Source organism: Enoplosus armatus, chromosome 7 (assembly GCF_043641665.1).
Source record: "Enoplosus armatus isolate fEnoArm2 chromosome 7, fEnoArm2.hap1, whole genome shotgun sequence".
Taxonomy (NCBI): domain Eukaryota; kingdom Metazoa; phylum Chordata; class Actinopteri; order Centrarchiformes; family Enoplosidae; genus Enoplosus; species Enoplosus armatus.
The window spans coordinates 4,067,993-4,083,997 of record NC_092186.1 but is presented as its reverse complement, the minus strand read 5'-3'; the positions used below and the strand labels follow the sequence as shown (position 1 = coordinate 4,083,997).

Genomic DNA, 16,005 nt, shown 5'->3' with positions numbered 1-16,005 from the left:
TCGTTTAAATAGATTAGGAAAAATCAACTTACAGAAACTCGAGACTTGCTTCAGTCAGGTAATCGCTCACAGTGAACATCAGGTACACATTTTTGTTGACATTACGAGAGTGCCGGTATGTGGTAGCGCATTACGGAATTTTCAAATCAACCTTCATCACCTCCATCATCGTCAACAGCTTTGAAATGCTTGTACCAGGAATGTAATACGTTTCATCAGCTGGTTTGATCTAATGAGTCCGTATGCTTAGGTATGTTAGGCTTTGTCACAACACAGATTTGTTGACGGAAAGCTGCTCACAGTGGAGATTCACAGTTAAATAGATCTAAGTCATTTCAAATACAATGGAAAGTCACAAATAGTGTTCTATTTACTGACAGCTACAGTCACTATTTGGTCATGTCAGGATATTTAAAATGGCATTACAACTACATTGCTCAAGATTTAACAAAAAACTCCAAAAGACAGGGTGTCCAATAACTTCTGACTGGGGTATGGTGTTAAACTATTTTAAATGACAGTGAAACCGGAGCTTACAGACCAATTTGGTGACTTGTCCTTCATGCCTATGGATGGATGAGGCAGAGAAAAGGCAGCCTCCTCCACTTTTGGCCCGCTATGTAGTCTTATACTTAGAAAATTATCATCTTCATGCCTAATGGCGTGTAAGGACAGACAAGCCTCCTCCACTGTTGGCGATCTGTGGCTGACTTGGCAGCGTGACCACAACTCATCATCATCACTCCCTTTCAGCTTCGCTTTTCATGGGCATAGCATCCCATGTCTTGTTTTTAATTTGTGATGATTTTTGGACTCAACACTGACATTTCATTTGATATGTTGACATCTTGAGACACTGCAGGTTGAAGATTGAGGTAGATCTGTTGAATGTGCCCCCCAGTTTAATTCAAAGTGTGAGTATATCCCTGTACTCATGCCTAGTGGCGTATAAATGAGAGGCCAGACTCCTCCAGTGCTGGCAGTCCACAGCCTGCTTGGCAGCCTGAGCACAGCACATCATCCCTCCTTCAGCTTCTGTAGCTCTACTCCAAGTTATTTTTTCCCTTTTTTATGTCATTTCCCTTTACATTTATGTTTATTTCTCGTTGCATGGTCATCCACCAATCTCTGGGTTGGTGGTTCGATCCCCGGCGCTTCCTGTCCACATTTTGAAGTGGCAGATCTGTCATCGTCGGTGTGTGTTAAAATGGGTGAATGAGTGGCAAATTGTAAAGCGCTTTGTCTGTTAGGCCATTAGGAACATCTAGAGTGTCATTTGCAAATACAAATGTTGGCAAGTCATTATTAGAGGGTTCTTACATCACGTCTGTAATTGTAAATGTTATAAAGTTAGTGCAATATATATATATATATATATATATATATATATATAAATGTGTATATTTTTATTTTCTATTTCTTATTTTTCTATTTTGTACATACTTTTATTTCTAAATTGATGCTACTTTCTACTCTTGAATGGGAGCACCGGTACTGTACAATGTCCCCCCGGGGATCAATAAAGTATTTCTGATTCTGATTCTGAAAGTTGTTAAATAGATTTCTAAAGCAAGCTAGACAGAATCTTCTCCAATGTCGCTACCCAAAAAGCATTTTACCGATCTATAAAGCATTAGTAAATTATTTATTAGCAACTAATAAACCATTAGTTACAACTTATAAACATTTTATGAAAGGGTTCCTTATTAAAAAGTAAACACATGAAAGAAATCTTAAACACTACATCAAGCTTGGTCATCAGTAATGTCAAGTGCAGCTGGTGCATCTGATTCAAATCTATTCTGAGTTTTATTAACTGTCTTCTTTGAAAATAAACAGATACAGAGCGGTGGAAGAACTCTTCTGATTTTTTTTTACTGAAAAAGTAACTTAATACCAGGCTGAAAGTAGTGTTTTAGAGACTTTACTGATTTTCAAAAGTTAAATTACTTGTTTAGCAGCAGAATGGTTGTAGGTGGTGAAAGTGGAGCCCATTCTAAGTATTTTATATTTCATATTTTATAAGCTCATCACAGTTTTACCCAAGTGAAATTAAAATGAAAAATGGCTAATAAATAATTATTATATTTTAGTAGTCAGGTTTATCAGACCATAATTAAATGTTTAAAAACAAAGAAAACGAAAAGGGAAATTTAATATTGAATGAAAAATTGTTGAAAAACTGTTAAACAGCAATTTCAAAATGAGAAATTTCGAATCCTGAAATGAAAAATTGAAAAACTTTCATGCAAAAGCTTACATTGAAACGTGTAACTGAAAAAGAAAAGTGAAAACATTTAATGGAAAGTTTGAAAGTGAAAATGAAGTATTAAGTTGTTTTCTCCATTTCCTCTTAGAATTTTACATTTTCAATTTTAATTCTGTGTAAAATTATCCTCCAAAGTTTTGTATCTCAAATCTTAATCTGCTAAATAATTAGTAACTATACCTGTCAAATAAAAAGTAAAATATTTTTCCTCTAAATGCATCGGTCTAAAAGTGTATCATAAAATAAAAAGCGAAGACTCCAGTCAAATACAAGTACCTCACACTAGAGTAAATGTACTTGGCAACATTCTACCCTTGCAGGTACAGCACAACACATATTCTCTTGTTGGTATGAAATGTCTTCTTTTGCCTTCTCTAAACATGTTAGCTACACTAACAAACCGCTTTCAGCTCACTTTGTAGCAGATACTTGTTTGTGCTTTGTTGCTTTTTGTAAAGCGTTTGTAAAAAAAAGTGCCTGCAAGAGGAAAGTAATGGACGACAACGACAAGGTAATGTCAGATGCAAAAACAACTGTACCCTTGGCCCACTGTGCATAGCTGCACAATGCAGTCAAAGCACTGAACCAGTGGTAAAGTCCTGGTGTATTAAAGAGGGCTCAAGGAGCTCCAGCCCCTATTGTGCTGGAAACCTTTGTTCTGGCTCCTTGATGGGGATTTAAGAGGGTGAATGCACTGTGTGTGTGTGTGTGTGTGTGTGTGTGTGTGTGAATGCATTATCAAACGTATCTCCACATTAAAAAACATCCAGTGTGTTGGAGCCAGAGCCCCACATACAGCTCTGTCATCTGTAACAGGAGTCCACTCAGGCATTCGTACTGCACACACACACACACACACACACACACACACACATTGTATCCCTAAACCACATTCCCATACTGTATCCCAACCATTCATCTGAGGTGAATCAATAGCTCAGTTAACAGTGCAGGACAGAGTTCAGTGACAGCACTTGTGCTCCCAGTGAGAGAGAAGAGACACAGGGACACATTCAGCACAGCACAGCTAATCACCATTAAAGGCTTACAAGAGAGAAGGAGAGGAACAGGACGAAGAGAAGGAGAGGGAGGGTGGGAAAGAAAGACAGAGGGAGAAAAAGGAAAGAGGCCGACAATAGGAGGAAAGTTACAATAGGGCATCTGTTCCAGTGTCGGACAGCAAGAAAGAGCTGCGACTACAGCAGGCAGACATGTTGATGGGCACTTTTAAAGCAACACTGGGCGAGATTTTCTTATGAAAATCCACCTCTACTTTCATGCAAGATGCATTAAAACAGAGTGACTTACCTCCTGTTGGGTTACTGGTAACAAAGCTTCTTTGCCTGCAAAAAACGACAAAAATCAAAATATGAAAGTGTCGAGCATCTAAATGGGGAGCTAACTGATCACAGTTAGGAGTGCAAATGAGATACAGCGTCCGTCAATGTCTAATGGTAAAGAGGTAACTGTATTTAACTTGTGTTCATGTTAGCCAGAAGCAGTTATGAAGTTTGTCATGTTGATATAATATGGAGATCTGAGAGTTGTTATTTCTATAAGTCAACTTACAACAACAAATGTTTCCATCTCAGCCACGCACACACTTTTTCTGTCCCTCACATAATATTCCAAATACAATTAATCCTGCCTATAAAGCTCTGATTGGTTAAGTTGTTTTTAACAAAAAACAAAAAGTGAATGGGCACCAAGGACAGGCTATAGCTGATGGGAAAAGCATGGCTTGCCTAAACTACATATCTTTAGTTTGCAGCAAGAGTAAAGATTCACAGAACGTGAGCTAAATTCTCTCTTACTACTTTGCTTTTTCACTTCAGTCCAGTGACGACCAATAATGTCATTTACTTTTAAAGTAATCTTTAAGCTTGACTTTCTTTGCCAACAACAATAATCAACCACACACTCTATATGAACATGACGTCTTTTGCTCCTCTCATCCCTTTTTTGGTTTGAAGCATGGCAGACCTGGGCTCTGTTTTACGGTCACGATTAATGTTAGAGGTTTGGAGTGAGGAAGGAGCCTTGTGAATTTTGCCGGTTTGCTCCAGCTTACAGTCTCAAATGGTCCTAGATTTGACATCCCATCTACAACTCCAACACACACAACTGTGCGTTGCATAACAAATGCTGCAGTGAAATATCTTTAAAAAAAGCTCAGCTATGATAGGTAGCGCGACCTCTTTTCCTTCCTTTTTGTGGACTGGATGGACTGTCTGGATTTTTATACATCCGACACATAATTCACATGAAAAAACTGACACTGGAATTGAAAACCAACCAGATATCTAATGACAACGCCACCTGTTCTGTGGCAGTGTCGGGATCCCAAGGTGACCTCACTTACAAAATGTGTTGGGGGGGGGGGGGCTCAATAGGCCTACTTTTCCTCTCTATGTTTCTGTCTGGCTTGTTAAAAGGGTAATTTAACACTAAATCCACTTTCTTTGGAGTTAGTAAATTACATGTACATGTCACTTTATTACTATCTATTGATCCTGGTCCGTTTTTATAGCGTATTGCAACATAACGTTTTTCCAAAGAAAGTCCAGTAATTCTGTTATAAATTAAACTTGCACAAAGGTCAAGTAGCTCTACCCCAATACAAAGTAGGTGTTTTTGCATGGCATGCCTCCTGTCAATTAAACAGAACATCGAGTAGGCACTGTAACTGTTTTTTTCTTTGTCTGTCCAGGCAGGATTTCCATGCTCTAAATCAGTAGTTCTTAAACTTCTGGGCTTTGAAATTAAGCAACGTTTACTTGCCATCACAGGAATGCATGACGCAGAATGGTTACTTATAGTTCTAGTAAAGCAAAGTTGTTGCATGGGATTATTAAGTGAGGCTAGAGTATAGTATAGTACAGTTGTGTGCAGTGTGCAATAGCCAATATTGCTCAATAATGGGCAGCTTCAATATAGTACAATAACATCTTCCTTCATATCCATTTCATTTTACACAACAATACATGCATAACAATACATTCTGGGCACAAACAATGACATACTATAGTGCAGACCACACACACACAACCATTTACGATAGGAAGTTGATGATGCTCAGGAGCTGGGTTGCTCCTTCTAAAACAGAAGGTATTTATGTGCTTCTCCGTATCATCCTCTCTCTTTCTGCCTCCATCCCAAAATGTCTGAGTTAAGCTCTGTGAAATGGATCTTACAACATCACAATGGGGCTGAAAATTAAAACAGACGACGCTTGATTGGTCACTAAAGATAAAAACACTTTAACTGGTGCTAAATTAGGAGCGTTATCAGAGGGCACAGAAAGGAATGTGAACACTGAAACACCGTTGATTTAATTCTAACAGCTCAGCCTCAGTGGGAGACGGTGGCGCTTTGAAATTCAATATTCAAAAGCTGTCCCGGAATAACAGCATCCATTGTGTGGAATCTGAACAGAAAATATCAGTCGTATGATGTGGAGAGATCATATTGCCTCTTGAGCTGCCTGCCATTAATTTGACTTGACTGCAACCATGATCCCCGAGCACAGCATTTAATGTGAAATGACAAAATATTACAACCAGCTCTCTCAAATGTCGACAATCTTCCCCAGTGCAGCTCACGAGCCTTTGTGTGCCTGCAGCTTTTGGAGTAACTCAGATATGGATTAGATGGCAAAAATGCACATATGAGAGACTAAACAACAGCTTAGCAAATGATTTGACATGGAATAGATGTTGATACAGCCTGCAGCAATGTTGAAACCTGTGTAAATATAGTGACAAAATAGTTGCGATAATATCCACAGTTGTCCATATCCACAGATGTTCAAAATTACAACCTTATCTTCTGTGTAAAATAACACTTATTTGCTTTGACAAATACATTTAGGAGGAAATATTGCTACATGGATTACGTTCACTGGCAACATTTTCCCCCAATTCAGGAAGCGTAACATCGTTATACAAGCTATTACACGACAGATGAAGACTTGCACAACTTCACACTCTGCCAGAAGAAATTCTTTCCAATGGAGGGTGAATGAAGGACAGTAGTGCACTAGTGCCCCATTGAGCCACAATGGAAAGCATAATTATGGTACGTTAAAGTAGCAGAGCAAGTTGAGCAGGCAGTATGAGATGTTGATGACGATTTTTCTAAAGATATTGAGCTCTTCTGTGAACCTGCCGAAATATTATTCTTAAATTATCCTTGACCCACTACAATATTTAACCATAGCCACATTTTGAGTGCTTTGAGTTGCCTCAATCATAAAAATGTACTTTAAATCATAACTTAGTTGCCGATCTCCTGCATGAAAATCAGACTCTGTACGCACGCATCCACCACCAGCCCAACTCTCAAAACCCTTACTTTCCGCCTCGCTACGTAAAGGGCACACTACTTCCCGCATTGACACTGAACATTAGGTTGGGATGTAAATCGAATCCAAAATGAACTGAATTCCTGGGGGCACTGGGCTGAGCCAATACCACACAGTAAAAGAAGGAGAAAGCCCCTCTGGCTTCACTGCCGATGAATATATGTTTAAGTGAGTGGGGTCAGGACATGATGACAAGCCACTGAAGCCAAATGTAGCCAACTGTTCCAACTTCTGTTCCTTTTGTTGTTTGTTTCTTTTTCCAGCACGGCAATGGCAGCAGAACGTCAGCAGCAGCGGCACAATTCGTCTTCTTTGACATGACCTTTCTCAATGAGAACAAGAGAACAACAGCAAAGAAACTAGATTTGTACAGAGATGTTATAACATAGTGTTGTTCCAAGAAACGGCATGTATTCAGATACACAATATTCTGAAAATAACCCCTTCTTCAACTGGCTGAAAGCGAGACATCTTAAGCATTGGACCAAAAGCAAAGCTTCAAAAAGAGCGTTACATTCTCGTCACAATTAAATATTGATCCACGTATAAATTTAGAGTGTAAAAGACAAAGCATGCACAATACAATGAGTCAACAGTGGCAAGTGGCAGGATGAATAAGGAGCTGACAGCTTAAACGCCCTGTTTGAAGTGGCAAATTTTCATTTCTGGTGAAATAAGGCAAGACTCAAGCGATTGCAATTGTTAAAAATAGAAGACCCTTCACTGAAATTGAAAACCTCACTCAATAAGAAAAGTTCTTTGAATGAAACGAGAACTAAATCTGGGTTGTCAGGCTTGATTCCACCCCCCTCCTGTAACCTCCACACCTTACTGTTCACAGCCCAATCTTAATTTCAGACTACTGCCTGTTTCCAGCTGAGTCCGCTCCACCTAATCTCCTGGCAGGGAATGTCTAACTTTAGTACATGGAGCAGGTATTTGAATTTAAAGAAATTACGGTCATTTCACAAAACGTGAAACAGTGAGATGGATAGTTGGTAGGTCCGATGGGCAGAAATGACGTCTACCTGAAACCATCCAGGACAATTGTAATGAAAGCACACTTTGGTAGCATGAATGACAAAAAATACATCAACACCCAACACCCAATCATGAATTTATCAGCTTTGACACCAGTTCAAACCCGCTAGGTCAGAACAAGACCTTCTGGAGTCCTGATGACGATCCAGTGAGGTAAAGCACTGAGTTGTTAATGAACTCACTATATACTGTATGAGTCATTACATTATAGATATGACTCAGGCTGACTCACTGCCATCCTGCTAAAAGGTGATTAGTTGCGAGTGCATTACTGGCTCATCAGTCTTCCCGTGGTTCCTTTGTCACCGTCAGTATGAGAGGTGAAATGTACCCCTGACCGATTTTGTTGTTGGGTCCAGCTAATGTGCTCACAAAAACTCCAGATGAGAAACTTTCCCCAAACTGTCTTATCAAGCAAGACAAGGAAGACCAGATGTCCTGCTAAAATATGGTCACACCAGAGTCCTATTGTCATTGTTTAAAACTGTGTGGTCTGTGACACATACTGCATAACCGCAATGTCCTAACACTGAATCTGAGCCTGTGTTGTATGTCGTCTCTCTTTGTTTGCCCACGTTTCCTGCCTCTCAACTATGTTTATACTTCCACATAAAAGATAAAAAGCTGAGCTTGTTTGCCAGAAAATGCTGCCTGCTGCTGGAAACAAGACTGACCCATATAGTAAATGTGACATAAAGCCAAAACATGGAGAAAAAGAAGCTAAATGGAGCTCTGGAGAGCTTCAGATTTGGGGTGATAATTATCTGTCAGTTCTTCAATGTGGGCGTCCACTTTCATTGTTACTAGGGAAGATATTGATTAGCTTTCAAGTTTGTATTACACCTTGCATTAATTTATGTTTTTGACCACTTGGGGCAGCAGAATGAGTAAAACACAACAGTGATTATCTTGCAAAGTTGTTAAGGTGAACATGTTTGCAAACAGTTGCCTATTTGCATGTCCAGCAGACATGGTGCAATATTATCGTGTTTCTGGCAACCTGACGAAAGCGAGTCCAATATTAAGTCTCCTTTCAGCTCTGTTTTTTGGACTCCACCAACTCCTGCTATGTTCGACTGTTTTCACTAGCTAGTGGCTAGCTTTGTCTGTCTGCTGCTTGGTGCTGGGCAGATAATGTTCTGTAGGTGTGAGTGATCTTTTTCACATAAACATAGTCACTTAATCCACTGTTAAAGTAAAATATAAGTTAAAGCAACTTTAAAGCACACTTACTAGCGCGGTGACTTCAACTGTAATGTGATGTTATTGAAATCCAATTATTTAACAATTCATCCAATCAGGACTTGACCTACAGCAGTGACCCTGGTCAGCCTCCTTGACCACCCACCCAACTCCCCCAATCATGCTTTTACACATATATACAAATGCAGGCACACAAACATGCATAAAATCACCTTACAGTTATAGCAGAATGATGATAATTTACACTGGCTGTCAGACAGGTCTTGGTCGGAGGCGTCAGTCGCCTGTCATCATGATCTCAGCACTGTGAAACATGGCTCAGTGTGCAGCCTCACAGCACTCTGGCGGGATATTACTGAGCCCTTGCATGTCCAATTAACACAATGATATCATATGGCTGACATGGTCTTCAAAAATTAACACGGCACAGTGCAACAGTTGACTCACATGAGATTAAACACATATGAATGTACAGCAGTCCTTGACTTTCTCTTATGTCTCCAATCTCTGGGTGTGATCAAAATCACAACTAAGCCATTACAGCTGGTAAGCCCCCGGGCATGATGCAGTTGAACGACCAAATCCCTTCTCTGTCATTTCAGAATTATTTTCAATACATGGTAGCTAAATTTTAATTAAGGCACTTCTCTTTTCGCCAGCAATCTATTATACCGGAGTTACAGAAATTAAATAACTTTCAAAGGCTATCAAAGGATTCCAAACAACATCCTTTATCTTAAAATGTCCCTGTATCCAAAGCCAAAGGTCATTCAGTTGTTTTTCATTCACTTCTACTTAAATTCAGTGATGCGGCTGTGAACATAACGATTCAAACATCCAGCAAGCCTCATCATTCAGAGGCTGAACTGTCCATTAACAAATGCTCATTCGTTCCCCTTCCTACCCAACTCAAATGAAGTCAGCGGCGTAGCACACAATTCTGGATCATCTCCACAGGCATTCTCTATGGGCCCCTCCCCACATCCATGGATATTAATTCTAGTATCTTTGTGGCCCTCCTCATGAGGGTGCTGCATACTCAGTCCCTTTTATCCCCCCAGTCCTACACCTCTGGATGTGGTACAAAACCCACAGTCCTGATTCCATGCAAACAAGCATTCTAAGGATCAGCTGAAGCGGACTTAAGACTTCAGCAGTTAGCAAAATCAAGTGGGTATTGTCCTGGTAATGTGAGTCGTTACTAGATTGTGTCCTGGCAACAACTCTACATGGAAGGCAAGGAAACATGAAAAGAGAAATATGTAACTGGTGAAGCCTCATGTTAGCTATGGCTGAAGCCTTTTTGCATGGAATGAGTTTGCATGGAGTGACTTTGAATGCAATGGAAGGAAGGGATCATTTTACGGACGGTGTGGAGAGGAGGAATGATTACAGTGACCAATCACTCTTTCAACATACATATTGGATGTGAGTGTATTAAAATTGACAGTAACCTAATCTTTAAACGTCGTCTTTTGTTAGTCACTGAAATATATTCGAGGAGAACAGAACTGGACCAATGAAAAGGCCATTGCAAGTTGTTACTTTGCACGATCACAACATGGTTTGTTGCAGTTGTCCATTATGTTGAAGAAAAACCATTTAAGATGCCCATGTTTGCCACTGGTATTTACTTCTTTACTAGCAATTTGAATACAACTTCCTGGTGGTAAACCTACAACCTATTAGCAATACCCTGTATACACAACACTTAAGGTGCCTTTGGACTAAATGTGAAGCAAATGTTCACCTTGCATTATTCAAGTGAATTTGACGACTCGACTATTTGAGCAATCTGTGTTTGCTAGCTTAGCCTCCAACTGATATCAAGACTGACCTCCATTCCTTCCGAAATGCACCTATTTTCAAAAAAAATTAACATTTTCTTCAAAGACCAATGCCATCAGTTATTTCACACACTCTATGGTTACTTTAAAGGACTTTCTGTTAAAATGCACATTCCTCCAATCTAAATGCCTTCCTTTTGCAATGTTGGCGTAGAGAAAATGAGCTCAATGCTGTGTAGGACACAAATTTGAATTCATCAACTCACTCCCTCTGTGATAATAAACAAGTTGTGCTTTAGACTAACAAGGTGCATGTCAGTGGAAGTCTAGCCTACTAGCTTTAATTGAAAAATACCTCCATAAGAATTTGGCACTGAATCCAGACAAATGCAGTGGTGCCTTAGTGTCAGATCGCTGGGAGCCGCATCATTCTCTAAATGAAGGCTACAGAGTGTTACGGCAGTTGTTGCCTTTATTTACCACTGGTTTCCATCTCCCAGCTAATGCTAATCTGTATCTGTCCTTATTTTTTTCAAAATTCATTTCCAATTCATGCTTACTTGCGAAGCATCTTGTTGTATTTCCTCAATGCCGCTGTATAGATTAATATTATTCCATGATCCAACAATAAGATGCATTGAACATGACACAGAGCAGCGTAAGAAGACAAAAAAAATTGTATCAAATTGGATATGCGTCCACATTACGGTGCTGTTGACAGTGCTGTCACACTTCCTCCAAAGCTTCATTATGAACAGCCCACACTTGTCATCTTTCTAAATGAAAAAATGGATCTAACATTGAAGTGACAACTAGATGACATGTGACACAATGAATATTGCTATGGAAATGAGATTTTTGTTATGTAAAAAGAGGGTATTCTTACTGGATAATATGCATGAATGTGCTGAAATCGGTCTGTTGGGCACCAGTGTTTAGCCTCCTGCTGAGTCTGCTGTGTTAAAGAGCTGCAGCCACATCATTAATAATGCAAGACCTCATCAGACAGTGTCATCGATCCAGCTGCATGTGCGTGTGTCTCAGGCTGTGTATATTCAAGGAAGCATGCATATACAGCACATGTGGGAGCTACTGTGTGATTGTGTACTCATGTGAGTCAGTTATCTAGTCTGTGTGTGTGTGTGTGTGTGTGTGTGTGTGTGTGCACCAGAGGGGCTTGTCTGAATGTCAGCCGGAAGGGGTGAGTGGCTGCTGCTGCTGCCAGTGACACCGCTGTGGTCTCCACGGTAACCCCAGTTTAAAGGCTGCTATGCTACTCTACACTGAGACGCTGAGGCATTATGGGATGTTGAGCTGCACAAATGCATCACATGCAGCAGAGGGGAGATGGGAAATAGGTGCAGTATTAGAACATCTGCATCTGATCAGAGCCAACACACACACACACACACACACATCTCACATTAGTCTCTCTTTTTGTGCATTGAGTTCCCTCCTTCTATATTGGCAGCTGCCTTGTTGTTTTGTTATTTCCTTTTCAGGTGCCTAATGTGATTTGTCTTATTGGTCCTGCTGAACAGGAAAGCTGCTGTAAAACATTTTAAAAGGCCTTTCTCACAGGTGTAATTAATAACATTAACGACGGCTGCATTCACTTTAGGTGCTCAAGCTCCAGAGCTCCAGCATTGTGCATGCTGACTTACTGACATGGCCTTACGGGGACACCTAAATAGGGAATAGCGCCATCATTAATGTTACAGGTAAATTTCTATGAATCCATTTAACATGCATTTTGCAGATGCAGTGTTTATCCATCTTCTTGAAACTGAGAAACATTTTTGAAGTACAGTAAGTAGTATAATAGGAAGGCATTTGAAAATTACACCCAATACTGTATAGAAAGTCACAAGTTGCAATTTGTGTTCTTTCCTGCCCAATCAAAAGCGTCCACGAAAACAATAAACGTAAAGGAGTGTTGACTTATAGAAAAAATACAAATTTTGGTTAGCAATGTTAGCTGTGACGAGGGCAGTTATTTTAATTATTGATTAATCCAACATATTATAACATTGTTTTCTCTTGTTAATCCATTCACCATTTAGTCTTTAAAAAGTCCAAAATAGTGAAAAATTAACACTTTCCCAGATCCCAAGGTAATGTCTTCAAATTGCTTGCTTGGTCCAAAACACAAAAACATTCACATTACAATGATATAAAACAGAAAAAGCAGCAAAAACATCAAAATGATTGTTGATGAAACTTCTGTCCATCAACTTTAAATTAAATGAATTGTTTCAGCAGTAGTTGTGATTCTGCCAAAGGCTGGTTTACTAACCAGGCAAAGTGGGCAACTGCTCTTGGGCACCTAAGGGTCCTTGTTCTTAGGTTCTCTGTGGCAATCAGTATGTGGTAATTAGATTGATTGCAAATTTGCTTGGTAACCACCTGGTAAGCACAAGTAAGGTTTTATGAACTTTTTCTTTTTATAAAAGTATTTTGTTATTGCGTTTCATTGTACTTGTTGCAATTCCTACATCTTTTTTTTCTTACAGAGTTTGTCCGAGTGACCCTTACGTCGCATGCTGACATCAACAGTGCTTACAGTCCTTCCCAGCGTCTTTGTACCAGAGATTTTGCGACAAAAGAAGATTGCTTTCGTTTTGTGGCAAAATGAGAAAGGACGAAAGGGAGGATGAGGCACTTTCTTCTGCGTTTGCTTCGTCAAGGTCATTAAATCACACACACTCACAAAAGCTCTGACACTTTACATCACACAGCATGGTGAACAATAATGTCCCGGAAAAGGATTGAAACAAAGTGGGAAATAGCCAGCAGTCCCAGGGCACATCAAAGAAAACGTACAGGAACCACGCACACACACACACACACACACACACACACACACAGGTACACACACACCCCTCAGTACGCAAATTCTCCCGACTATGCTGGAAACACAGGTAGGCTGGGAAATCTTCAAAAGAAAATGGATTCAAACAATGCCGTAGCGCTGTATGTGTCCGCAGGGTATTGTCTGCCGCACCAAATGACAAATATTAATTTTCATCAAACAATTCGCCCTCTATCTCTCACTCTGTCCTGCTCTGTGTGTGTGTGTGTGTCTCTGTTTCTCTTGGCCTTTCCTCAGCTGTGGACCCCTGGGATACAACAGGCTGCTATTTGAAGCCCAGGACCTAGTTTCACCACTACCATGGGTTAGCTCGTAGATGCACAATTTATAAAAGAAAAGAATGAGATGGGGGGAGAAGGAGGCAGACACAGAGGGGAATTTTGTGACTGAAATTAAATTGTGAAAAGTACAGTTTGAGGAAGTGTCCCGCTGGAATGGTCCACATCGAATAAACTGAAATCAGGTCAATCGTATCAGACAGGAAGGCCTCTGTCACCTTTCTGTTTTTCAAGAAAAAAAAAAAGAAAAAGGTCAGCCATGTGAAGAGTTGGTGACCTGTCCTGGGTGTCTGCCTTTGTTCCCAATGCATGATGGGAAACGCCAGTCCCATGTTACCCTGAAAGGGAGGGAGAGATTGAATGAATGAATGGATGAAATCTGTAAAATATTTGTGGCTGGCTTCATCTAACGGTTAAAGGAATGGTTCCTGTGCTTTCAAACACTGGTCCCCATTATGTAAATGTTCCGTCATGGCTCCATTTAAAGCACGACAGGGCCAGTACAGATACAATGCTTGTGTGATATTTGGCATCTCGTACACAGAGGGTTGAAGCCTTAATTGATGACCATTATAACATAGTTAAGACATTAGCTTGAGAGTTCCCACTTGCTGTATGTAAAGCGTTTTGATGGATATTTGGGCAAACAGACATGTTAAATTTCCATGTTTATGTAATTTAGTGCATTGCTGAAAGGGGTTTCTGTCCTACAGAGGCAAGAATCACTTTCTTGGAGAATTGTTTTGTGATAACTCATTATAAGTCTAAACCAAAGTCATTATATGATGTTCTCTTAACCTTCTAACATGAAATGAAAAAAAATACACAATACAATACACACATATTTAATATTCATTGCTAGTGATTAGGGATTTGAGAGACTCTTAATCTTTCCCACTGCTTCTCTTAGTGTAGACTGATCCAGTAGTGTTAGTGTAGCGATACGAGGCTGACTTGACTGCAGTGCTAATGAGGATGAGGATGAGACCCAGGATATTGATTTGTAGGATGATCAGACCGATCATTTCCTGCTAATAATGAAATCTACCATCTACTGAACACTGGCAACAAAGCAATGCCACTCCAAAGATATCATCGTAAGCTTTTTACGACCTCAGCGAACAGCGGTAAAGCATAATCAGAAAGTCATTAGAGATGAGGCTGAAATACCTATGTTTAGGACATCATAAAAAGCCTTAAGTAACACCAGCTAATATGATAAATCCATTTGTCGTCTTGTCTTTTCCAATTTATTTTCTCATTCCTCTTCAGTCATTAGAAAACAATCTTGAATTTGTCCTCAGTTGTGACCTAACAGTGGATTTGCATGAGTAAGAGCACAAATTCTTTGCTCCCCCTTCAATCTCTGCGATTGCTTGGCACTGTAATTGTGCCGCTGCGATGCAGTCCGGGAGCTGTCTAAATGGATGAACTGATGGGAAAAACAAGCCTATTTCCATCCTGCGACATTAAAAATTTGCTACGCAGAGGAGAGTGTCATTATTAAAAAAAAGGGGGGGGGGGGGACTGCCTTGAATGACACACTCATGACAGAGGAAGAGAGGAACCGGCGAGAGAGAGAGAGATGGCTGCAGAGATGGATAGGCGTGAAAGAGAAAGAGAGGGGAGAGAGAGATGAGTGTATGAGCTGCAGGGGAGCAGGCAGGCTCGGGACGAGAGGGGAGGCATAAATATGCATCGCCATGGGCTATCTTTGTAGAGGAGCTTTGACGTTAGCTGCAAGCTAGAGCTAAGGCGCTTCTGTCATTCCCCTTCCTTCAGCTCCCTCCCTCATCTTCCTCTCCCTGCTCTTCCTCTTCAACGCTTTTCCTGTTTTCGTACACACATACAGAGCCAACGCGTTAAGGCACAAGCACCAGACAGACAGTATTGCCAGTCTCTGGTGAATCAAAACCAATATCAGCTCTCTCCAAATTAATTACCAGCTCTCGCCCTGGTCTGCCTCTGTAATAAGTCTCTCAGGGAGCAGAAGGGATGGGCTGTACTGTGTCCTCCCCCCCCCCTCCCTCCACACAGGGCTGACAGCTATTTCCCCCTCAGCCAAGGTCTTTCAACACCTAATACCCCCCCACCACCACCACCACCCTGTCGCCCTCATGTTGCGTGGGGAGGGAGGATGAACCTGTGAAACAATCACTCCCTGAATTGGCTTTGTGTCAAGAAGAATTAAG

General features: G+C 40.5%; 1 protein-coding gene across 1 annotated transcript in view; it reads right to left on the bottom strand.

The window, feature by feature from the left end:
• LOC139288060 (inactive N-acetylated-alpha-linked acidic dipeptidase-like protein 2) overlaps nucleotides 1–16,005 on the bottom strand; it is a 395,466-nt gene that overhangs the window by 354,231 nt on the left and 25,230 nt on the right. The window contains 1 exon segment of the mRNA XM_070909308.1: nucleotides 3,578–3,612. Within this exon segment, the coding sequence (XP_070765409.1) occupies nucleotides 3,578–3,612 (35 nt within the window).